Raw genomic sequence first — 24,908 nt, forward strand, 5'->3', positions numbered from 1 at the left:
CTTTCTTTGTAGTTGTTACGTCCCCATCAAAGAGGTCCAGGTGTTATTTTGTGCAAAAGCTCCTTATTGGCTATTTCCCCTACCATAAGCCCTAAATTAATTGCATTGAATTGAATGGGGCTATGGGGTGTTGTGCTAATTCGCTTATTTCCATCGCTCAAAATTATATATTTTTTGTATATATCCTCTCTTCATAATGTAAATAATAACCGGCACACTTTACTACTTATTTCGATGGAAATAAGCGAATTAGCACAACACCCCATAGCCCCATTCAATTCCCATTCAATGCAATTCATTTAGGGCTTATGGTAGGGGAAATAGCCAATAAGGAGCTTTTGCACAAAATAACACCTGGACCTCTTTGGTGGGGACGTAACAACTACAAAGAAAGGTAAGAAATCCTTTTAGTATGGAATTCTCCTTTAAGGGATAATATCTGGCTAGGTGGTCGTTGTCGGGAGATAATGCACACACATGTGTTTACATGGCTGTCATGTTGGAAACAGCAGTCAAGCGGGGCACAGCTGCAGTGCGATTAGGCGGAGCGGTCTGTTATCAAGAAATAACAATGTAATGTAATGCAATGTAATAAATTGTAATAACATACTCTATCTTGCAGATTGTTCAAAAGTTAGGGAACTCACGGGTTTCGGCTTTAAAAGAAGCGTTTGAACTAAATAAAACATTGAAATGTTAATTTGCTTCTTTAAGTGCATTTCAAAAAATAATAAAACGATAAATTAGCTTTTACCATGCAGGGACGTCGCTGACTATTTTCAAGTTTTTCTTTTTTTACATTCAAATGCAGTATTACCTAATTGTAGTTGCATGTAAATGCATGCTAAGGTTTTGACAGTGTGCTGTTATTGTGTAAATATAGCCAAAGGCAGCTACTAGAATGTGTGTGGTTTGGAGCCCGCTGACATTGCATTGGTAGTACTTAGAATGGAGCTATTTGCAGGTCGACCACCATCAAGCACAGCGCAAACACACAGCCTGACACGGTTCTGTTTCAGGACCGCCACCATCATGAAGCACAGCGCAAACACACAGCCTGACACGGTTCTGTTTCAGGACCGCCACCATCAAGCACAGCGCAAACACACAGCCTGACACGGTTCTGTTTCAGTGTTGGTGCACAAATGTACTCCCAAGTACTGCTTAAAAGTACACTGTCCACAGGCGACAGGCACGATTGATCTTTGGGACATGACGTGTCAATTAATAGATTAGAACATAATAGCAAATATAAAATCCCTATATCCAACGACTCGGGGATTCATTGCAATATAGGATATTGGATGCCAATTTTGAATACAGGACTTTTATTTGTAACAAGAGTATTTCTACAGTACATTATGGTATTGCTACTTTTACTTGGTAGTATAAAATCGGAGTACTTCTTCCAGAAGTGGTATTTAGTGTTGGAGGTGGGTTTGGTGTTGTTATTATAAGGTCGTTGTTTAGGAACTGGGAGGTGTGGTTTTAGGAACTGTGATCTCTCTTCGTTTGGCTGGAGTTCTGTGACCTTCGATAACTTTGAGTCGGTGCACCTGTTCATTATGTGTTCCTTGTAACAGCGTCCTGGTTTATTAAGTAATCAAAAACAAAATGTATGTAATCTGAATTCCAAAAATAACTATAGTATAGGAACTACACAGTAGCAACCGTATAACCTGTAGCTACCGTACAAATATGTATAAAATATTCTGTATACTGCTCTAGGCCATTTTAAATCGTTGTACTGTTGCACCAGTTGCACCACTGTTGTACCTTTACTTGTGGCGCGCTCGCACACACACACACACACACACACACACACACACACACACACACACACACACACACACACACACACACACACACACACACACCGTAGCTTACAGTATAAATATACATACAGTACACTATGGGAACTCCCAATGTACAGTGATGCCATTTTCACCCCTAGTCCTTTTGGACTCCTGGCTCAACGGGTATACGAGACATACCGAATGACTCCGCCGCATGGCGCGGATTATCTTACGGCACGGCGAGGTTATAAACTGGTGTCTGACAGACGGGGGAGAGAGAGAGAGAGAGAGAGAGAGAGAGAGAGCGAAGACGACGACGCCGCTGCGCGGCCCGGGGTCGCGCTGGGCTATTTTATTATGTACCGTACTGTAACGTGAGCCTGGATATACTGTTGGAGCAACGAACGGTAGCAGAGGAGCTGTCACTGGGTTCTATTATCATGCTGCTGTTTTGGCACGGCAGCTTTACTCGGTTTGGAAGCGTCTGGCCACCTGTCTACTCTGAGCCCCACCACCAGAAAAACAAAAACAAATGCCCCCACAGTAAAAATGGATACTGCTTGGTTGGACATTTTAAATGTAAATGTCTCGTATCGGGGATATATAGCGAAAGGAGCAGGGGCCGAATTAGCCTATATATACAGTGGAGGAAATAAGTGTTTGATCCCCTGCTTTTTTTTGTAAATTTTGTAAATTTGCCCTAATACAAAGAAATGAGCGGTCTATAATTTTTATGGTACTTTTATGTTAACAGATAGAGACAGGACATCAACAAAAAAGTCCAGAAAAAAACATTATATAAAGGTTATAAATTAAACTCCATTTTATCAGGTGAAATAAGTATTTGATCCCCAGCACATCATGACTTAATACTTGGTGGAGAAACCCTTGTTGGCAAGCACAGAAGTCAGACGTTTCTTGTATTTGGTCACCAGGTTTGCACACACCTCAGGAGGAATTTTGGTCCACTCCTTTTTACAGATCCTCTCCAAATCCTGAAGGTTTCGAGGCTGTCGCTTGGCAACTCGAAGCTTTAGCTCCCTCCACAGATTTTCTATGGGATTAAGGTCTGGAGACTGGCTAGGCCACTCCATGACCTTAATGTGCTTCTTCTTGAGCCACTCCTTTGTTGCCTATTTTCACTAGTTTGGGTTCCGGGGAGGCATTACATTTCTCTTTTGGGTCACGGGCTAAAAAGTTTGGGAACCACTGATGTAGGACAACCTACTGGTTGGCATGTACAGTAAGACAGCTTGAAGCTCATAGTCACTGTAAACATTATCAAGCCGGGATCCCGTCATGGAAGAGCGGTAGAAGTTTTTCTCCCACGTGGGGGGAGACCTGGGTTCACATCCCGGGCCCAGGAAATGAAGCTTGCATACTGTATTGCAGATTTAACCCATTTAGACCTGACGCTGATTCTAAAAAATCACATACAGTAGTCTTCTAAATCCTGACAGTTTTCTCGAAAAACCTATGTTTCTATGTCGGTGGTTCTCAAACTATTTCATGTCGAGGACTTCCCCCCCCCCCCCCCCCCCCCACTCTGGATCTCTTGTCCGCTAGTCCCTTTCTAACATTTTAGTCTAGTTTTTATTTATTGACGAAACTGTCGATATATTTAGTCTTAGTTTTAGTCATCGTAGCTTAGTTTTCATTTTGTTTCTATTTAGTTTCTGTCAGTGAAAAAAAAAGTGAAATCGACACTGCTTCAACACATTTCACGGTGTGTATTATTGTCCGAATGTGCTCCGTACTGTACGTGTTCTGATGTACCGTACCTTTCACCACGAGCCTGGCGGTGGTCTTCAGGTTCTCCACACAGAACATGAAGGTGGCGGTGTCGTCCACGGCCAGGTTGGGCACGGTGAGGCTGTGGACCGGTCCCGTGGCGCTGATCCGCCAGTGGTTGGTGGGCTTCAGCTGGACTCCGTTCTTCATCCAGCAGCCGGTGACGTTGGCGTGAGACAGTTCCACCTCGAACGACGCCGTCTCTCTCTCTGTGGTTCGGATGTCCACCAGGCCGGTCTTTATGGTGATTTTCCTCGCTGTGAAGGAAACGGAAAGGACATTTTTGAGTGGTGCAACCACTCCCTTACGGAGCTGTGTGTGTGGGTGTCACGGGTGTGTGTGTGTGGCTGGCTGGCTGGGTGGGTGGGTGCGTCTGAGCATGAAAACAGCATTATTGTTTTTCACCACCTGTGCGCAACCTAACACACACACAAACACACACATATTAACTGTATATGGTGATTTCGGGGGTGCCAGTACAGTACAGTGACAGTACAGTACACTAGTACAGTAGAGGGACCCCCACATGGTAACTGTCATTTCTCAACCGTTTCGGTCGCGGGGCGGCTCGCCGGAATCGGGCCGGCACCCTGGGTGCGTTCCTGTGGTTCTGGAGCCCCCCCCCCCCACCCGGAGTTGCACCACTCACACAGGTGTGATTTTAACATAACAAGTGATTCTGTCTTTCAAACAATTATAACAGATATTCTTTTTTAGCGTTATTACTTCTACTTTCACATCAACTTAACCCATTCAGGCCTGACATCGAAATGTAAAAAAAAGATCTTCTAAATTCTGACAGTTTTCTGTATCAGTGGTGCTCAATATTTCATGTCAAGGACGCCAAAAATGATATGTAATTGGCCACCGACCCCCATCTGAAAATATGTTGTTCAAGGAACCCCTCCGAAGCAAAGATTTGAGTTAAAAACGTTCGCTCTGAAAGAATATATTCAAAGATTTGTGCCGCATTTTCACGATCTTTCAAAAATAGCAGACCTACAAGCTCGTACGTAGCTCTATGAGCTTCTAGGTCTCAATTTCAATAGCTAAAGTATAACATAATGCCTAAAACACCAAAAGGGTAAACCTTCCCTAAAACACCCTGGGCAACGCTCCACATGTCCTAGACTCTTTCCCCTCCTGGCTCCCAAGCTGTGGAAAAACCCCCCTCACAATCAGGCCTGCAGTCTCACTGCTCACCTCTTCATACTCCACCTCACCCCCTAGCACTAAGAACTCACCTCTTCATACTCCACCTCACCCCCTAGCACTAAGAACTCACCTCTTCATACTCCACCTCACCCCCTAGCACTAAGAACTCACCTCTTCATACTCCACCTCACCCCCTAGCACTAAGAACTCACCTCTTCGTACTCCATCTCACCCCCTAGCACTAAGAACTCACCTCTTCATACTCCACCTCACCCCCTAGCACTCACCTCTTCATACTCCACCTCACCCCCTAGCACTAAGAACACCTCTTCATACTCCACCTCACCCCCTAGCACTAAGAACTCACCTCTTCATACTCCACCTCACCCCCTAGCACTAAGAACTCACCTCTTCATACTCCACCTCACCCCCTAGCACTAAGAACTCACCTCTTCATACTCCACCTCACCCCCTAGCACTAAGAACTCACCTCTTCGTACTCCATCTCACCCCCTAGCACTAAGAACTCACCTCTTCATACTCCACCTCACCCCCTAGCACTCACCTCTTCATACTCCACCTCACCCCCTAGCACTAAGAACACCTCTTCATACTCCACCTCACCCCCTAGCACTAAGAACTCACCTCTTCATACTCCACCTCACCCCCTAGCACTCACCTCTTCATACTCCACCTCACCCCCTAGCACTAAGAACACCTCTTCATACTCCACCTCACCCCCTAGCACTAAGAACTCACCTCTTCATACTCCACCTCACCCCCTAGCACTAAGAACTCACCTCTTCATACTCCACCTCACCCCCTAGCACTAAGAACACCTCTTCATACTCCACCTCACCCCCTAGCACTAAGAACTCACCTCTTCATACTCCACCTCACCCCCTAGCACTAAGAACTCACCTCTTCATACTCCACCTCACCCCCTAGCACTAAGAACACCTCTTCATACTCCACCTCACCCCCTAGCACTAAGAACTCACCTCTTCATACTCCACCTCACCCCCTAGCACTAAGAACTCACCTCTTCATACTCCACCTCACCCCCTAGCACTAAGAACTCACCTCTTCATACTCCACCTCACCCCCTAGCACTAAGAACTCACCTCTTCATACTCCACCTCACCCCCTAGCACTAAGAACTCACCTCTTCATACTCCACCTCACCCCCTAGCACTAAGAACTCACCTCTTCATACTCCACCTCACCCCCTAGCACTCACCTCTTCATACTCCACCTCACCCCCTAGCACCCCCTAGATCTCTTCTTGTATCACTTGTTTTTTTGATAGATGGAAGGTATACTATATGCAGGTCTATGTTGGTTACTTGTCTACATGTTTTGCTAGATTTAAAAACATGTCGTTTAGACAGATACTGAGGTTTGATGGGTTTGATTAGTCAGAAGGTTCATTGTTCCGAAATTACTATCCCTATCTCTAACCCTAACCTAAACATAAATTACTATCCCTATCTCTAACCCTAACCTAAACATAAATTACTATCCCTATCTCTAACCCTAACCTAAACATAAATTACTATCCCTATCTCTAACCCTAACCTAAACATAAATTACTATCCCTATCTCTAACCCTAACCTAAACATAAATTACTATCCCTATCTCTAACCCTAACCTAAACATAAATTACTATCCCTATCTCTAACCCTAACCTAAACATAAATTACTATCCCTATCTCTAACCCTAACCTAAACATAAATTACTATCCCTATCTCTAACCCTAACCTAAACATAACCGCAAGCACGGGAGAAGTGCATGTTCGCCAACGGGACTTCGGATCTATGGGCAGTTCCCGTTTGATGTTTACCTAGTAGCCTATCCTGGTTTCTAAGCGCTAACTTGTTTTCTTTTCGCTCTATTTATGAGACTATGTAGTATTAAGCCTATTGTTTGTTGGCTAGAGTTCATGCCATTTATTCTGATTTCACACTCGCTATGCTTACGTGTGTCTGCCAAAAGCATACATTGTAAGTGTGCTTTCCCCATGTTCTGTAGACTTCAGTATAACCACAGACTAAATATTTAACAGCAGACCGGGATGAGCAGATATCTTTGTCATTTCAATACCAGGCTTTACACAAAATCCTGCTTCAAAACTTCCAACATTTTTCATTTATATACCAAGACGGATAGGCATTCCCTGTGGGGAAAAAAAAAGGAGTGTTTATTTTGGAGACCTGATGACAACAACCTTAGTTTTGAAGGCCAGTGGGTAAATTTAGATGCAATGAGAGAGGAGATCCAAATTGGGAGGAGGTGCCAACAGCAGCCTGAAGTCCAGACTGTTTCCCTTCCCCACCCACGCCAGTGTTGAAAGAACAGCCTCTAACTCACCCCCCAGCCACCAAGTCACCTACGAAGCACGCACAAAGAGAAACTTAACACGTAGAGTACGTACGTCTTAATCCCCAGAAGATGCCCAAACGTAAGTCCTTTATGGAGTGCAAAAGCAGTAGCACCAGCGAACGGCATGGAGGCTATAGGGTTGTGTTTCTGCATACGCGTAAACAGATTTGTGACCGTTACAGGATAGCATCCACACATCTAGTCTAGCGTCCCCAACTGTGGGATTGTCATAACAGGCGAACATTCAGCGACCTACAGTACTAGCTCACAATGTGTTGTGTGACGCATTGTGAGCTTGTAGATCGACTATTTTCATCGCCGAGATGGACCACCCTGGACCACCCTGGGCCCTCTGGACCACCCTGGACCACCCTGGACCACCCTGGACCACCCTGGAGGACCCTGGCAGACGCAGTGTTTAGGTGGCCAACGGCCATAAAAATAAGCCGACATGCAGATTGTTCGGCAACAACGGCGCATAGTGACGACAACAACATCGTGCGGAGCAGAGAGACAGACTCACGTTCCACGGTGAGCGTGGCCGCCGTGCGGTCGTGGAGGCTCTCGCAGCTGTAGGTGCCGCGGTCGGCGAGGGCCAGCCGGTGGACGGTGAGGCTGCGCGCGCGGCCCTCCTCCGCCACGGTGAACTTGGCCCCGGGGTGGATCAGCACGCCCTGCCTCATCCACCGCACCTCGCCGCCGTCCAGGCTGACCGCCACCTCCAGCGTGGCGTCGCTCAGCTCCTCGGCCACCACGGGCGCCATGCAGCGGGTGAACAGCACCTGTTGCTCTGAGCGGTGACATTGTCATGATTTAGGAGATTAGTCAGGCCGACAATACAACGGTGAACTTTATTTTATATATATAATTGAAATTTGTATTTGTTTTTCAAAATCGTACAAGATCTAGGTTCAGTACAAAGCAGCACCAACATTACAAACCTTACAAATAGCCAGTCCAAGAAACACAACAGTTAAAAAAAAAAAAAAAAAGAAGAGAAATAACAGCAAGGAAATGAATGAAAGGTTCATATACAGCTATGAGCTTGTAGATCTGCTATTTTTCAATGGCTAAATCATAACATAATGCTAACACCAAAAGGGGTTCCTGTCCAAAATGGGTTTAAAGTATGTTTTACCGTCATCGAACCAAATCATTTCAACTTAGACTCAACCACAGAGTTGTACAGTAACATCTCACCAGCCCTGCATCCTGTAATGTAGGACAGTGACCTCCCCCCCCCCCCCCACCCCCCTCCCCTCCCCTCCAACAAAGAGCCACTGTGCCACTTGTCTCTGTCAGTTACCAGAGGAATCCTAACAGGAGAAGCTGCTAAGCGCCGGCCGTCAAAGGCGCCTCTTCAACAATTTAAACATGTCTAAAGGCCCGGGTCATTATTTATCACATACTATTGGACGACTTTGCTGTTCAGATTTGATTCCTTCATGGCCTCTGCAAACACCAAAGTTCTCGTTCACCGCCTATAGTTCACAGAAGTAATAACATTGGGTCATCTTAAAATTGTCTCATATATGAGCATTGTGGACTTTGGTGCTCTATACCAGTGGTCCTTGAGGGTTGAGGGGTTTCCTGGTGGTCCCCAGGTAAATGGAGAGTTGGTAATTTTATCCTTCACATAATGGTAAATGGTGCATTTATATAGCGCCTTATCCATGGCGCTTTACATAGATACATATGTCATATAGGTACCCATCAGCACATCGGGAGCAATTTGGGGTTCAGTGTCTTGCCCAAGGACACTTCGACATGTCGACAGGAGGGGGTGCCGGGATTCGAACCGCCAACCCACGGATCATTGGACGACCTGCTCTACCTCCTGAGCCACAGTCAGTCGCCCACATAGATAGAATGTGATTTGAAGGGGGGAGTGGTTAAGCAGGCTATAATCCTACTTCCTGGTCCTCTCGCTGACTCTCCTCAGTCGTCACACGGCTGTCACATTCCCCGTCCCTCTAAAGTACCTAGAGGTTTAGTGAACGACTCACCTTGTACCTAGAGGTTTAGCGAACGACTCACCTTGTACCTAGAGGTTTAGCGAACGACTCACCTTGTACCTAGAGGTTTAGCGAACGACTCACCTTGTACCTGGAGGTTTAGCGAACGACTCACCTTGTACCTAGAGGTTTAGCGAACGACTCACCTTGTACCTGGAGGTTTAGCGAAACAACTCACCTTGTACCTGGAGGTTTAGTGAACGACTCACCTTGTACCTGGAGGTTTAGCCAACGACTCACCTTGTACCTGGAGGTTTAGCGAAACAACTCACCTTGTACCTGGAGGTTTAGTGAACGACTCACCTTGTACCTGGAGGTTTAGCCAACGACTCACCTTGTACCTAGAGGTTTAGCCAACGACTCACCTTGTACCTGGAGGTTTAGTGAACGACTCACCTTGTACCTAGAGGTTTAGCCAACGACTCACCTTGTACCTAGAGGTTTAGCCAACGACTCACCTTGTACCTGGAGGTTTAGCCAACGACTCACCTTGTACCTAGAGGTTTAGCCAACGACTCACCTTGTACCTAGAGGTTTAGCCAACGACTCACCTTGTACCTAGAGGTTTAGTGAATGACTCACCTTGTACCTAGAGGTTTAGTGAACGACTCTCCTTGTACCTAGAGGTTTAGCGAACGACTCACCTTGTACCTGGAGGTTTAGCGAACGACTCACCTTGTACCTGGAGGTTTAGTGAACGACTCACCTTGTACCTGGAGGTTTAGCGAACGACTCACCTTGTACCTGGAGGTTTAGCGAACGACTCACCTTGTACCTGGAAGTTTAGCGAACGACTCACCTTGTACCTGGAGGGGCACAGCCAACGACTCACCTTGTACCTAGAGGTTTAGTGAACGACTCACCTTGTACCTGGAGGTTTAGCGAACGACTCACCTTGTACCTGGAGGTTTAGCCAACGACTCACCTTGTACCTGGAGGTTTAGTGAACGACTCACCTTGTACCTGGAGGTTTAGCCAACGACTCACCTTGTACCTGGAGGTTTAGCCAACGACTCACCTTGTACCTGGAGGTTTAGCGAACGACTCACCTTGTACCTGGAGGTTTAGCGAACGACTCACCTTGTACCTAGAGGTTTAGTGAACGACTCACCTTGTACCTGGAGGTTTAGCGAACGACTCACCTTGTACCTGGAGGTTTAGCCAACGACTCACCTTGTACCTGGAGGTTTAGTGAACGACTCACCTTGTACCTGGAGGTTTAGCCAACGACTCACCTTGTACCTGGAGGTTTAGCCAATGACTCACCTTGTACCTGGAGGTTTAGCGAACGACTCACCTTGTACCTGGAGGTTTAGCGAACGACTCACCTTGTACCTAGAGGTTTAGCAAAACGACTCACCTTGTACCTGGAGGTTTAGTGAACGACTCACCTTGTACCTGGAGGTTTAGTGAACGACTCACCTTGTACCTGGAGGTATAGTGAACGACTCACCTTGTACCTGGAGGTTTAGTGAACGACTCACCTTGTACCTGGAGGTTTAGTGAACGACTCACCTTGTACCTGGAGGTTTAGTGAACGACTCACCTTGTACCTAGAGGTTTAGTGAACGACTCACCTTGTACCTGGAGGGTTGCCTCGGACAGCAGTCCCTCGGCGTCGGCCGTCACCCTGCCGCTGTCCGCCACCCGGCAGCCGGTGACCCTCAGCGTGTGGCACAGGCCGTTGCTGGACACGGCGAAGCGCCGGTCGTTCTGGGGCAGCGGCGCGCCCCTCAGGCGCCACGCCAGGCGGGTGTCCTCCGGCGAAACCACGCACTTGAACGTCACGTCCTCCCCCTCGCGCACCGTGAAGTTGTGCAGCTCGGCGATGAACTCCACGATGCGCGGAGCTGAGGGTTATGGAGGGTTAGTTAGATCACCTTGAGTTAGTTATTTTTCCTTAAATAACCCATTTTAGACCTGGGAACGATTCTACAAAATGTCTTCTAAATCCTGACGGTTTTCTGAAAAACCTCATGTTTCCATGTCAGTCGTTATCAAACATTTTCATGTCAAGGACCCACAAGATTATTATTTAATTGGCCACCGACCCCCCGTCTGAAAATATGTTATTACATGAACCCCCGGAAGCAAAGATTTTAGTTAAAAACGTTTGCTCTGAAAGAATATATATTCAAAGATTTGCACTACATTTTCACGATTTCTCAAAAATAGCAGACCTACAAGCTCGAGTGCCACGCTATGAGCTTGTAGATCTGCTGTTCTTCAATCGCTAAAGCATTATAACATAATGCTTAAAACACCAAAAGGGGTTCCCGCACCTTGATTGACAGAGGTTCACATCACTGACAAATAATATTCATGGCTTGATGACTTTGATTTCTGCGGCGTTAAGCCTATATATAAATGGCCCATTACATGCCGGCGATGCCAGTGGACATTAGCTCCAGAGTCAGCTGTCGGTAGAAATGGGGAGATCTCGTTTTGTGAGTGTTGCTGCTAATGAGCATTCCAGACAGGGGTAGCAACAAAGGTTTGTCAAAATGGATCACAAAAAGTATAAACATAATAAACCTAAAAATGTTTTGCAATCTGATCTGATTGCCACCGCCAGTGCTTCGGCACAACAACCAAAGCATTTTTTTGATTCATTGTTTAATGAATGTGTGCGCGATGACATCAATTTACGGCTTTGTTTAATTGATGTACTCCACTCTGGAGCCTACAAATGTCTATTGAAAAGTTATTTTAAACCATGTTTGGAATAGTTACGCAGCAAGATGCTAGAAATGGGAGCTCGCTGTTTTTGCAAACGGCCGACTCTGGAGCTAATATTTTAATTTATGTTGTTATTTTTATTATTTAAGAGACAAATTCTAGTCCATATCTATACAACAATATCCGTTTCTTAAAACTAAATATATGGAAATGATTTAAAAAAATTAAGTCCTCCATAACCGCTTCAAAGTAGCTGTCAGGGTATGAAGAATTATGGCAAATGTACAGTAGGCCTACATACTGTATACTGTATGTATTGACTGTACCTGGTAAAGCACTTAAAACCCTACAGTATAGTGTACAGCAGTGGTTCCCAAACGTTTTCATATCAAGGACCCCCAAATTGACATTATTTTTTCCCCCGCAGACCCCCATTTGAAAAGATGCCAGGGACCCCCATGAGAAGATTGTTACAGCTCTAGCAGTGATTCTCAACCCGTTTAATTTCAAGAACCCCCCCAGTTTGACATGCATTAGTCTACGGTCCCCCCATTTAATGGCATTTCTATCTCTGGGACCCCCAATTTACAATGTAAAATCAATGTTAATTTAACTCTTGAGAAACGGGTCCATTCGGTTCCATTTGTACACTCAGAGTTACATATCCATTTGGTTCCAAACTATTATTTAGCTGGGGACCCCCTGGAACTCCCTCAAGGACCCCTGGGACCCCACTTCGGGAACCACTGTACTGTACAGTACTTCATTGTATTTGGTTACTTTGTTGACCGGGGTCCCCCAGGGGTCCATCCTTGGCCCCCCCTCATCTACAAGTCCGCCTATTATATAACATGGCCAGAGTAGGGACAAGGAGGGGAAAGGAACTGGTTGGAATAACGTGTTCCTTCCACGCGCTACGTCCAACCAGGGAAACTCCCCCTGTCAGGTGTAAAGGAGCAACTTGGACACTCAGGCATGAAGGAAGCATGAGTTCAAGTCCGTTGCTCTCCCCTTGTCCCCCATATATGGGGAATAGGTTGGTGGAGGGTGTGTAGAGCCCAGGATCACATTAGATGATTGACACAGGGGTGAAAAATGGGTTACAAAATCGTGGGATAAAAAATATATTTTAAAAAAACTGAGTAGGGACAAGTATACTGTACATACAGTAAATGTAAATGTAAATGGACGTTTTACTTTCTAGCGTGACGGTGGCGGAGGTCTTGTCGTCCGTGGATTCACAGGCGTACTCCGCGGCGTCCTCGTCCTCCAGCGTGTGGACGGTGAAGCTCCGCTCGCGGCCCTGTGCCCGTATGGTGTGCCTCCGGCTGGGGCAGATCTCCCGACCACCTTTGAGCCACTGGACGTCTCCTTTGGGCTTGCTGACCTCGCAGCGTAGCGTGAGGCTGCCGCCCTTCATGGCCACCACGTTCTCCAGGCGTTGGGTGAACTTCACTGGCATTTCTGTTTTTTTAATAGAACGTGTTGAAGATCATTGAAAATATGACTGTTTCAGGGATTTGTTGTAACATATTTTTTTAATTATTTAAAGCTGCTATAAGCAATAAAATGTTAAAATTGTTATGACCTTTAGATTTTTTTGGTATTCAAACAGCCCCAAAAAATGTGCCTCTGTGACACATCTATAGGGCCGCAATCTGCATTCAAAAGATGTTCCTAGAAGCTTTTTCTTTGGTCGAAAGAAATCCGGTCGCAATGACTAACCAATCAGGAAGCAGACGGGCAAATCGACCAATGACAAAGCTTCTAGGAACATCTTTGAATGCAGATTGCGGCCCCTGGATGTGTCACAGAGACAACACCGTTTTTGGGAGCGTTTTACCCATTACTGGTTGTCTGAACACCAAAATAATTAAAAGGTCATTCACATTTTGACATATTATTGCTTATAGTGCATGAAATCAGTGCAATTAGAACAGTGATTATGGAAATGTGTGGGCGGTTGATTCCTTACCTTTGACGGAGACAGTGAAATGCATCTCGTCTGTATTCACGTCACAGATGTATTTTCCACTGTCTGACACACGCAGCGGGTTAATGGTGAGATGATGGTCTTTACCCTCGCTTGAGATGTGAACGTTGTCTTCGTCCAACAACTGGCCATCTTTTAGCCAGCGGACGTTATTGGCCCGTTCTTGGTTTACTGTCGCACACAGTGTGACACTCTCGCTTTCGTAGGCAGAGATGTCGGTGTCTGTGTGTTTATTGACAAACTGGGCTGGTAGCTCTGTGGGCGAGGGAAAGAAAGAAAGAAAGAATCATCAGCATCATAGCAAAAGCAGAAACATATATATCATCACTGTCTCTGTAGAGCCTACAATGTGACGTAATTTGAGGTTGGGGGGGGGGGGGGGGTCCTAAAGTGGTTTCGCGTCCTAAAGTTGGCTCTTCGGTGCTACTGAAAATGTCTGACGAGCCGAAACCATTTCGGCACTACAGCGCCGAAACAGCTGTAAAATAGGAGTATGAAAAGGCCCTTTGACTAAACTTTGTACGTCCAAAAATAAAATAAAGTAAAAACTTGAGTTCCAATGGATATATGCATATGATGTATAACGTACTGCCCTACAAAGCCAAAGTGCAGTAAACTACGTGAATGGACATTTAAGGCCGATAATGGGTTTAAAAGTGCTTCAACTGGACAGCCCAATGAGATATTGGCAAATAAATAAGTGATATTACACTACTTGTAATTTTGTTCTTTGAGGTAATTGTTTATCCCCCAAAATGAAAAGGTCTAATTTGACCTTTGGGATACATACATACATACATACATACATACATACATATGCGGTCTAGTCTAACTTGGACGCCTCTGCCTTGCATAGTCCCCAGTGAATAGGCATGTTGCCCTTCACTGGTAACCCTATTTTGGTATTCTTTTTAAATATATGAAGGTATTGTGGGTTGGAATTTTACAAAAAAGCCCCCCTTTTAAATACATACATGCATACATACATACATCTCAGAAGTTGAAGCAGTTTTTAAGGACCCACTTTTAGGCCAGTGCAACAGAGCATGCTTTTGCCTTTTTTTAAACCCTACCCATTTTAACCACATACATACATACATACATACATACATACATACATACGTTGTTACTGCACTTTGGCTTCGTACGGCATTGTAGTTATCAGTCAGTATTTTTGTCAGCAAAATTTGATTTTAGTCATAGTCTTTTGAATAGTTTTCATTTAGTTTTAGTCCCATTTTAGTCCCCTGGAATGTTTTAGTGTTAGTCTAGTTTTAGCCGACTAAATATCATAAGATTTTAGTCGACTAAATCTACTGTTGATTTAGTCGAACAAAATGTATTTTGACGGGCCTTGATGCCGTCGTAATGACTGATTTTCACTTGCTGAAAATAGATGATCTACAGTAGATAGATTGTAGATCTGCTATTTTCAGAATGCAACCAAGTGTAACATGACTTACACTGGATCTCTTGTCCACTAGTCCCTTCCTAATATTTTAGTCTAGTTTTTATTTGTTGACGAAATTGTCAGTATATTTAGTCTATGATATTTAGTCATCATGGCTTAGTTTTCATTTAGTTTCCATTTAGTTTTCATCAGTGAAAAAAGGCAGTCTACAAACATTTTTCGTCTTAGTTTTAGTCGGCGAAAACAACACTGCCTACAGTATTTACTCACATGCTCTTTTTAACACTTTTATTGATTAAATATCTATAAAACCCACAGGCAGACTAACCACTTTCAACCTGACATCACTAGTATTTTGTGAATGAAGGTGACATCTTCAATCTCAGCTCTACATCGCATCACAGCGATGTAGAAGCAAAACACTACCTTGAACTTCGACCAGCGTTATCATCTTGTCATCGACGGCGTCGCAGATGTACTCTCCCGAGTCCGAGGCCTGGAGTCCCGAAAGGACGAGCTTTCGCACGACGTCGTGGCTCTCGATATGAACGCGATCGTCGTCCGATTCCAGCAGCGTGTCGTTGAACAGCCAGCGCACGGCGGCGTCGGGCCGCGACACCTCGACCTCCAGAAGGAGGTTGTCTCCGGCCACCAGGATGTGACGCTCCGGGGTGCCAGAGTTTCCAACTATGCGTACAGGAGGCTCTGGAGGTAGGAGATACAATACCGTTTTACATCATTTTGCAATACTAAGTCATTATTTTACGGAAGTGGCCTTGTGGTTAGAGTGTCCGCCCTGAGACTGGGAGGTTGGGGGTTCGATCCCCGGCCGGGTCATACCAAAGACTCTAAAAATGGGACCCAGTGCCTCCCTGCTTGACACTCAGCATCAAGGGTTGGATTGGGGGTTTAGTCCCTAGTCTCCTGCCCTATGGGCCTCATGGCTACAGAAACAGGAGATAAGTCATTATTTTTAACGGTTTATTATTTTAACATAAGTACAGCCAAACTAACACACACACACACACGTAGGCATGTGAGGCGGCTGTATGCCTCACAGTACTCTGTACAGTATACTCAGTGTACTGTGCTGTGCTGTGCTGTACTGTACTGTACTGCAGTGGTTCTCAACGTTTTTCGGAAATGCTTTGGCCATGTCTCGCGACCCCCGCCTCACCCCCCCCTCCCCACCACCAATACAAATTGACTGCAAATTTGACATAACCTTAAAGGTATATTCAGTGATTTCACTCAAAAAACCTTAGGTTTCGTTTTTGGCCTGGGACCCAGCCTTTCGTCCAATCAGGATAGAGAGTCAAAAACGACCCCCAGGGGTTAACTGGGGACAGGGAGGAACTCCTTATATGGTCAGCACACTCTATAGTAGAGGATTATCACAACAAAACAAAAAAATAAGTGATATTTGAATTAAGTGAAATCACTGAATATACCTTTAATAATAGAGAAAATATATCATAAATGAATACTGAAAGCAGATATAATCATTAAGGAAAGTTTATGCATACTATGTAAACTCATAATTGCCATTTTCCAGCCATTCAGTTGAACTGTGCTGTGCTGGTACTGTGCTGTACTGTACTGTGCTGTGCTGTGCTGTGCTGTGCTGTGCTGTGCTGTGCTGTGCTGTACTGTGCTGTGCTGTGCTGTGCTGTGCTGTGCTGTGCTGTACTGTACTGTGCTGTGCTGTGCTGTGCTGTGCTGTTTTGTGCTGTAATGTGCTGTGCTGTACTGTACTGTACTGTACTGTGCTGTGCTGTGCTGTGCTGTGCTGTTTTGTGCTGTAATGTGCTGTACTGTACTGTGCTGTACTGTACTGTACTGTGCTGTGCTGTGCTGTGCTGTGCTGTGCTGTGCTGTGCTGTGCTGTTTTGTGCTGTAATGTGCTGTACTGTACTGTGCTGTACTGTGCTGTGCTGTGCTGTGCTGTGCTGTGCTGTGCTGTGCTGTGCTGTGCTGTGCTGTGCTGTTTTGTGCTGTAATGTGCTGTGCTGTACTGTACTGTACTGTGCTGTGCTGTGCTGTGCTGTGCTGTGCTGTGCTGTGCTGTGCTGTGCTGTGCTGTGCCGTGCTGCTCTGTCTATCCCCTCTCTCTCTCCCTCTGCCGCTATATGATGTTCAGCCAATCACAGCGCAGAATGTGTCCGCCATCTTCTCTAGGATCAGTCGTTAGATTGACACACAGGATATCTGCATCACATTTGGCTTCCATAGATCGATCAAGAGATGAAAATGGGGATGTATATCTTCGAGACATTTTGAACACAACGCATGGACGGAGTGACGTAATGTTAATGACCTTTGACGGTGATGTAGAACAGGATGTTGTCGTCCCCGGCGTCACAGCTGTACTCCCCTGAGTCCTCCAGGCCGGCGCTCAGGACCACCAGCGAGCGGAAGGCTCCTTGCTCCTCGCTGCAGCAGCGCTCGCTGTCGCCGACGGGCTGCTTGTCTTTGTACCAGCAGACGGACGCGTTCGACCGCGACAGTTCGCACACCAGAATGATGTCGTCCGATACCAAGAATTGCTTTTCTGTGTTGGCCTCCGTTTTCCCCAGGATTGTCACAGGCAGCTCTGAGAAAAAAAACGAGGAAACTTTTCTGTTAAAAGTGATGTTCTTATTTTGGCAGATTTATAATCCTACTATTAAATGAGGGGGAACTCTTTAACCCTCTAAGACCCAGCGTTGCTTTTTAGCAACAATTTTATTTTATTTAATTACAATTTTTTTTTTTTTTTTTTTAACCTAAACGTCATCAGTGATGTTCATTGCAATGCCATTTCAATGCCATTGGTCATGATATTTGCATATAAATACCCCCCACAGAGGCTGAAATTCACACAAATAAAAAATTTCTGGACTCTGGACTGTGCAATTTTGAACATTTTTGAAGACTTTTGACCTCTACCCTAATAAAAGTAGGTAAAATAATTGTAATATGTTTTTTTGTGACCATTAGAATGTATATAACATGTTTTATTCATTATTGTGAAAGATATCCCCAAAATGTAAATTATTAATTTATTATATTATTATATAATTATTATACATTTTTCATCAAACTTTATTTTTTTTAACATATTTTTTAGTCTTAGTCCTAGTAGTACAAAGTAGTAGTAAGGTTGAAATCTATTTTTTGCAAGTAGAAATTAATGCGGGTGTTAGAGGGTTAAAGGTAAACTGTCAGTAGGGCTGTGCTCTCCAGGGCGTCACCCTGGTCGTTGTCAGTAGGGCTGTGCTCTCCAGGGCGTCACCCTGGTCGTTGTCAGTAGGGCTGTGCTCTCCAGGGCGTCACCCTGGTCGTTGTCAGTAGGGCTGTGCTCTCCAGGGCGTCACCCTGGTCGTTGTCAGTAGGGCTGTGCTCTCCAGGGCGTCACCCCGGTCGTTGTCAGTAGGGCTGTGCTCTCCAGGGCGTCACCCTGGTCGTTGTCAGTAGGGCTATGCTCTCCAGGGCGTCACCCTGGTCGTTGTCAGTAGGGCTGTGCTCTCCAGGGCGTCGCCCTACGTCGTTTCCAAGCGCAGTCACAGTTTTCGCCCCTCGCTAACCTCGCTAACAACACCTGCCGATCGACGCTGAGTGTCACAGCTTGAAATAACAGGAATGACCGACCTTTGCATATCAACAATTATGTCGATCTACTAAGTAGCCTACTCTAGGTGTCTGAAGTAGTCTAAAGAGTTGGATAACAGTGGCTGATGGATTCACGAACTAATTAAATTACAGAAGTGACATAATTATTAACACAAATGTTTCCCCATTATACAAGTAAGAGGAAGGGAATACGATTGGATGTACAGAATGTTGTGGGTTAATGCAGGGGTTCTCAACCTGTGGGTCGTGACCCCTCAGGGGGTCGCCAAATTATTTTGGGGGGGTCCCCAAATTATAACCCTCCACCCCCCCCTTTTTTTTCTTTTCTTTTTTGCAACTGAATGGCTGGAAACTGGAAATGAAGTCTACATATAGTACACATAGTACATGCACCTTCCCTAATTATATCTGGTTCCAGTATTTATTTATGGTCTATTGTCTCTGTCTCTGCCTGTATTATTGTCTCCACCAGCCGAAGGCATGGGGAGAGTATGTTTTGCACTCCGTCCGTCCGTGTGTCCGTGTGTCCGTGTGTCCGTCCGTGACCAGCTAATCTCAGCCACCGTTAACCCGGTCGATGCCAAATTTTGCACACACACTCCCTGGATGCCAACCATGAACCTCTGCCCCAAACTTTCCAGAACGGCCTGTTATAGCGCCACCAGGAGGCCGCTTTGTGCAAAACAGGTTTTTGCACAGCACACCTACAGATTTTGTCCAAACATCACGCAAATTGGTACACAGTCTCTCTAGAGCCATTCAACCAAACCGGTCTTTCAGATTTCTCACACTCCATCCTGATTGGTTAAGATTGGCTTCCAAAGTTCATAGGAGTGCTCAGTTTCAAACAAAATGCTGCAAATCATGAACACATCGCGTGATTTCCCTGAAATTGTGCACCCACATTCCCACTAGGCTGAGGACAAAATGCCACATGAACAATTTCAACTCAGCCTCAAGGTGGCGCTATAACTGGCCGAAAAGTGTTTTTACCTCTAACTGCACGGATCTGTGGATAACCTGGTGGAGACCTGTGCCCAGAAGGGCACTTTTTCTAGTTAACACATCGATTGCGCAAAACGCTCTAAAGCGTTTTATTAATCTCGAGCGCCGTCTGCGCATCACGCTCTAAAGCGTTTTATTGGTGTTTTTACTGTATACTGTACATCAACTTCTCTGACGCCCGGACAACACATAATGTAACACCGATCATCTCCAGAAAGATCCGCTATGAGATCCGGGAGTTTAAAAGCCCCCCACCTCCTGAAAAGAGGCCTGGTCTAACCACATTCCAGGCATGCCGTATCCATTACGACGTACTGGGGAGGCGGCATCGCCGTCCTGCACACGGCATAGACCAACGCAGATCAGGGGATCTAAAATGGAGCTACCCATTTTCTAGTGTGTGTGTGAAATTTGTGAATACACTCGATTCCCCTTCCCCTCCTGTTTCTACATGGTTTCTCCCGAGGCATCTCTCCATCGCATTACAGTTTCTTCCCCCCCCCCCCCCACTCATTCACACAGATCCACTCGACACAGCCCTCTCTAATTCTTTCCAACGACAACTCACCGGTCTGCCGCCTCATTCTCGGAAATATAAACCCGTATATAAACCAAGAATAATCTCCAACGGTCGATCGCCATTTCACGCACACGGACAGGTATACGCGAAACGAATGACGTATTCTCGAAGGACCGCCATAGGAGAAGCAGTATACATCTGACCAACTGTCTTTTTTTCGCCGTCGCGTCAGCCATGTTTGGACAAAGAAGCAGTATACTAGGCTAGCAGATATCACACCGTGGAACCCCCCCCACACTGCGAGTTGCGATCGATCGTTTTGCAGTTTGCAATGCTACTCTCATTCTCGGAAAAAAGATTCTCGGCAGTTGATCACCATAATCGCCATAGCGCCTTCGCCAGCCAATTGCAGTGATAAGGCGTCTGGGACGTAATCGACCCGTTTGTAATGGATAACTAATACAATCCTAAGCTGCGGAAGCCATCGTGTTGTCTGTCATTTTGTCGAAATCACAGCCAGCCGGGCTACGCTTATCGCTCCTGTGGTTCATGTCCAGACATGTCGTGGAACCCCCCCCCCCCCCCCCCCCCCACTGCGAGTTGAGTCGCTCCTGTGGTTCATGTCCAGACATGTCAACCTCTCAAGTCACTGTTATGCTATCGTTCTGAAACGATCTGTTGATTTTGTTTACTGAGACAATGATCACATAATTATGTGCATAGAATCATCATCATGACGTTATCATGACAGGCAGATATAAACATAAATAAATTATCATATACATACTACACACTGAATGAAAGCCCTAAATGTCTAATTTTAGGAGGAAAACAAATAAAATACACATATCCCATATACTGTTTGTCAATACTAGACTATTGAATCCATTTCATTTATAAAATTCTCTTTTTCAGAGAGAACTTTAGCCCATTCTGACCTGAGATCAGATTCATACGAGGTTTCCACTGGACACACACTGGTCTGATTAGAGAAAGCATGGACCTATAGAACTATTATTCACAAAATAAGGCATATAGCGACATGTACATACTATATACCGTATGAAACAGAAGACTCTCTGCTTTCATAAGAAAAAAACTAATACTGTAATAATAATAAAAATCACACCCATGTGAAGTGAGCAGTGCAATGTTGTGAAGTGAGCAGTGCAACATTGCACTGCTCACTTCACAGGGGTGTGATTTTCATTATTATTACAGTAGAAGTATTTTTCTTATGAAAGCAGAGAGTCTTCTGTTTCATACGGTATATAGTATGTATAGGCCTTATTTTGTGAATATTTAGTTGTCAGTTCCTTGTCTTGTCTAAAATACTCTGAGGATTTCAGAAAATGCATGGACCTGAAGAACCATTATTCACAAAATAAGGCCTATAGCGACATGTACATACTATATACCGTATGAAACAGAAGACTCTCTGCTTTCATGCTCTCTGCTTTCATAATACAAATCACACCCCTGTGAAGTGAGCAGTGCAATGTTGTGCAACATTGCACTGCTCACTTCACAGGGGTGTGATTTGTATTATTATTACAGTAGAAGTATTTTTCTTATGAAAGCAGAGAGTCTTCTGTTTCATACGGTATATAGTATGTACATGTCGCTATAGGCCTTATTTTGTGAATAATGGTTCTTCAGGTCCATGCATTTTCTGAAATCCTCTCTGGTGGGCGCAAGCTGCATTCAACAGCCAATTACTGACAAACTATACATGGGACCATGTGTATTTGTTTTCCTCCTAAAAGTAGACATTCAGGGCTTTCATTCAGTGTGTAGTATGTATATGATATTATTTGTGTTCATTTTTATATCTGTCTGTCAATGTCTGTCAACTTCAACCTTCCGTATCTCTGCTGTTTTTTCAAAAGAGCAGCGTGCAGTGAAAAGCAGGTTTTAGAAAAAGGTCAATATCTCCAGAATGGAAGATGGTAGAATCATATTTTTTTTTTTTAATTGAAGTGGACTAGTTTGGCTTCCTTTTGATTTATGCAATGTGCGATGTGCTATAAGAGGCCCCTCGCTGTGGGCCCCTAAAAAGTTCAAAAGTCCAATGTTAATCGCTTAGCAGAAGCAATCCTGAGTAGAATTTCAACAGTTAGCAATCAATGTGTTAAGGTTATTGTAGCAGTCAATTTATATTGGGGGTCGGGAAGGGGCGGGGCGGGGGTCTTCAGACATTGCCAAAGCATGTCCGGGGGTCCCCGGCCAAAAAGGTTGAGAACCCCTGGGTTAATGATTAGGCCTACAGTACATTAATTAAGAGGTTATTTCGAATAGTGATCGCTCGCATGCACACGACATTGCCTTACTAGTTAAAAAAATCACACCAGTGTGAACCAAGTGGTGCAACTCCCGTCTATTGGTTCTCTGTATCGTTCCAATTTGTATCGTTCCAAATTCTTCTCTGTATCGTTTCAATTTCTTCATGTATCGTTTGCGTCCAGCAGGTGGCAGCCATGTCACATACTTCTCTCGTTCCAATTTCACGCATGCGCACACCTCTCATGCTCACAGACACAGGTACACAAACAGGCACACGGACATTGTAAGCTGGATGTAGAAGTGGTTTGCACCACTTAAAAATCCACAGCACACCCCTACTTAAAGGAGTTTGAATTAGGAGCATAGCTTTCGCCTGTAGTTGATTGCGATTTTTCATGTGTCCTCTCATTGGTTGCGAGTTTGCATATTGTAGCAACATCCATCCCATCCAATGCAATAGCTAATCTATTCTTGTACTCTACATCGAATGGCTAATCTCTTTTCTCAGGCCCATTATATGTCTTATGGGTGTGTGACTCAACCGCTCTATGACTGTGTGCTACGACTTCTATATAAAGAGAGAAAAAATATATATTAAAATGTAATATTTCAATGTATAAAAATGGTCCAGCGGCTTTGTGATTTTAGTTCCAGACATATGACACACAGAGACCCTCTCACAGATGGCTAGTCTCTGTAGTTCCAGACATACGACACACACACAGAGACCCTCTCACAGATGGCTAGTCTCTGTAGTTACAGACATACGACACACACACAGACCCTCTCACAGATGGCTAGTCTCTGTAGTTCCAGACATACGACACACACACAGAGACCCTCTCACAGATGGCTAGTCTCTGTAGTTACAGACATACGACACACACACACAGACCCTCTCACAGATGGCTAGTCTCTTTAGTTACAGACATATGACACACAGAGACCCTCTCACAGATGGCTAGTCTCTTGCAGAGCTATGCCAAAAAAACAACAACAACATGGAAATGACTTGCCTTTGACGTTGACCTGGAAATCCATCACGTCGTCCTTTGCATCACAGACATACTTCCCAGCGTCCGCTACTGTCAGTGAGTGAATGGTCAGTTGGCGCATCACCCCGTCCTCGAGGATGGTGACCTTTCTGGAATCTTCCACTTCTTCGCCGTTCTTCTTCCAGGTCACGTCAGCGTTAGATCTGGACACCTCACAGTCCAGAACCAACGTCGTCCCGACAAGCTGCTCCACTCCGCTCGCCATCTTCCTCGGACGCACGAAACGCACAGGAGGCTCTGAAGGAAAATGGAAAGTGTGACATTATTATATCTGGGGTTACTTTGATCTAATTAGTCACATGAAAACCTAGTTAGTTAGTTAGTTTTCATTTATTGTCCACGTGTGGAAATTTGTCTTTGGTCAAAAACTGTTACAACAACACCAACACTTTTTTTTCTCATGGCAAAAAAGTGCAGGACAACAGTGGCAAATACATTGAAAAACAACAAATCTAGCAAGACATGTCATGTAGTGTTAATGGCGTTTGGGATGAAGGAATTATTTTAAATGTTACGGTTAGCTTTTGGTACTTTGTACCATGCAGGGAAGTAGTTCGAAGTCCCTGCAGAGTGGATGAGAGGGGTTGTTTGCTATCTTGACAGCTTTTTTACGAAGTACTTCCTTGTAGATACAGCTTAATTGTTTCTGTCTCTTAATTAGTGCCCCTTTTCTGGGGCAATAATTGGCAAAAATGGCTATTTCAGCAAAGAGATGTGGTGTAGAGACCTACTGTAAGATTATTTCACATAGCGTCCGTTAGAGTCCATACCTGCTATGTTTACAAAGAAGGTCATGGAGTCGTCGGCGGTGTCACACACATATTCCGCCGAGTCTTTGACGGTGGTCTCGGGTATGATGAGCCTCCTGTAAACGCCGTCCACCTCCAGGATGAGGTTGGCGTTCTCCTCCACCTCCAGCCCGTCTCGGTACCAGCGCACCACGGCGTTGGGCCTTGAGATCTCACAGCTCAGAACCATCCTCTCAGACGTCTGCTGGCACAGCTCCATCTGAGGCTGGCTGGGAGACACGATCCGTACCGGAGGTTCTGGAGGAAACATTAATGCAAGTTTAGCCCTCTTGTTGTTAATCACATGAACGCTACAGCGTCCCTGTTCTGGGCATGTCATAATGGGTCGAACCTTCTGACAGAATATAGACGAACATTCTGCGGACATGGCTTGTAGGTCGGCTATTTTCAGCCAAGAGA

At 45.1% G+C, this 24,908-nt stretch overlaps 1 protein-coding gene across 8 annotated transcripts in view; it reads right to left on the reverse strand.

Moving 5' to 3' along the window:
• obsl1b (obscurin like cytoskeletal adaptor 1b) overlaps nt 1-24,908 on the reverse strand; it is an 89,034-nt gene that overhangs the window by 26,792 nt on the left and 37,334 nt on the right. For all 8 annotated transcript variants that reach the window (XM_083777063.1, XM_083777062.1, XM_083777061.1 and 5 more), the window contains 9 exons: nt 24,471-24,746; nt 23,662-23,937; nt 17,543-17,818; nt 15,652-15,930; nt 13,797-14,069; nt 13,019-13,285; nt 10,720-10,992; nt 7,651-7,917; nt 3,578-3,844 (listed from right to left, as the gene is read on the reverse strand). In XM_083777063.1, coding sequence (XP_083633189.1) covers nt 3,578-3,844; nt 7,651-7,917; nt 10,720-10,992; nt 13,019-13,285; nt 13,797-14,069; nt 15,652-15,930; nt 17,543-17,818; nt 23,662-23,937; nt 24,471-24,746 — 2,454 coding nt within the window. The remainder of the gene's footprint in view (nt 1-3,577; nt 3,845-7,650; nt 7,918-10,719; nt 10,993-13,018; nt 13,286-13,796; nt 14,070-15,651; nt 15,931-17,542; nt 17,819-23,661; nt 23,938-24,470; nt 24,747-24,908) is intronic.

This window comes from Protomyctophum parallelum, assembly GCF_964188405.1.
Source record: "Protomyctophum parallelum genome assembly, chromosome: 11".
Lineage (NCBI taxonomy): Eukaryota > Metazoa > Chordata > Actinopteri > Myctophiformes > Myctophidae > Protomyctophum > Protomyctophum parallelum.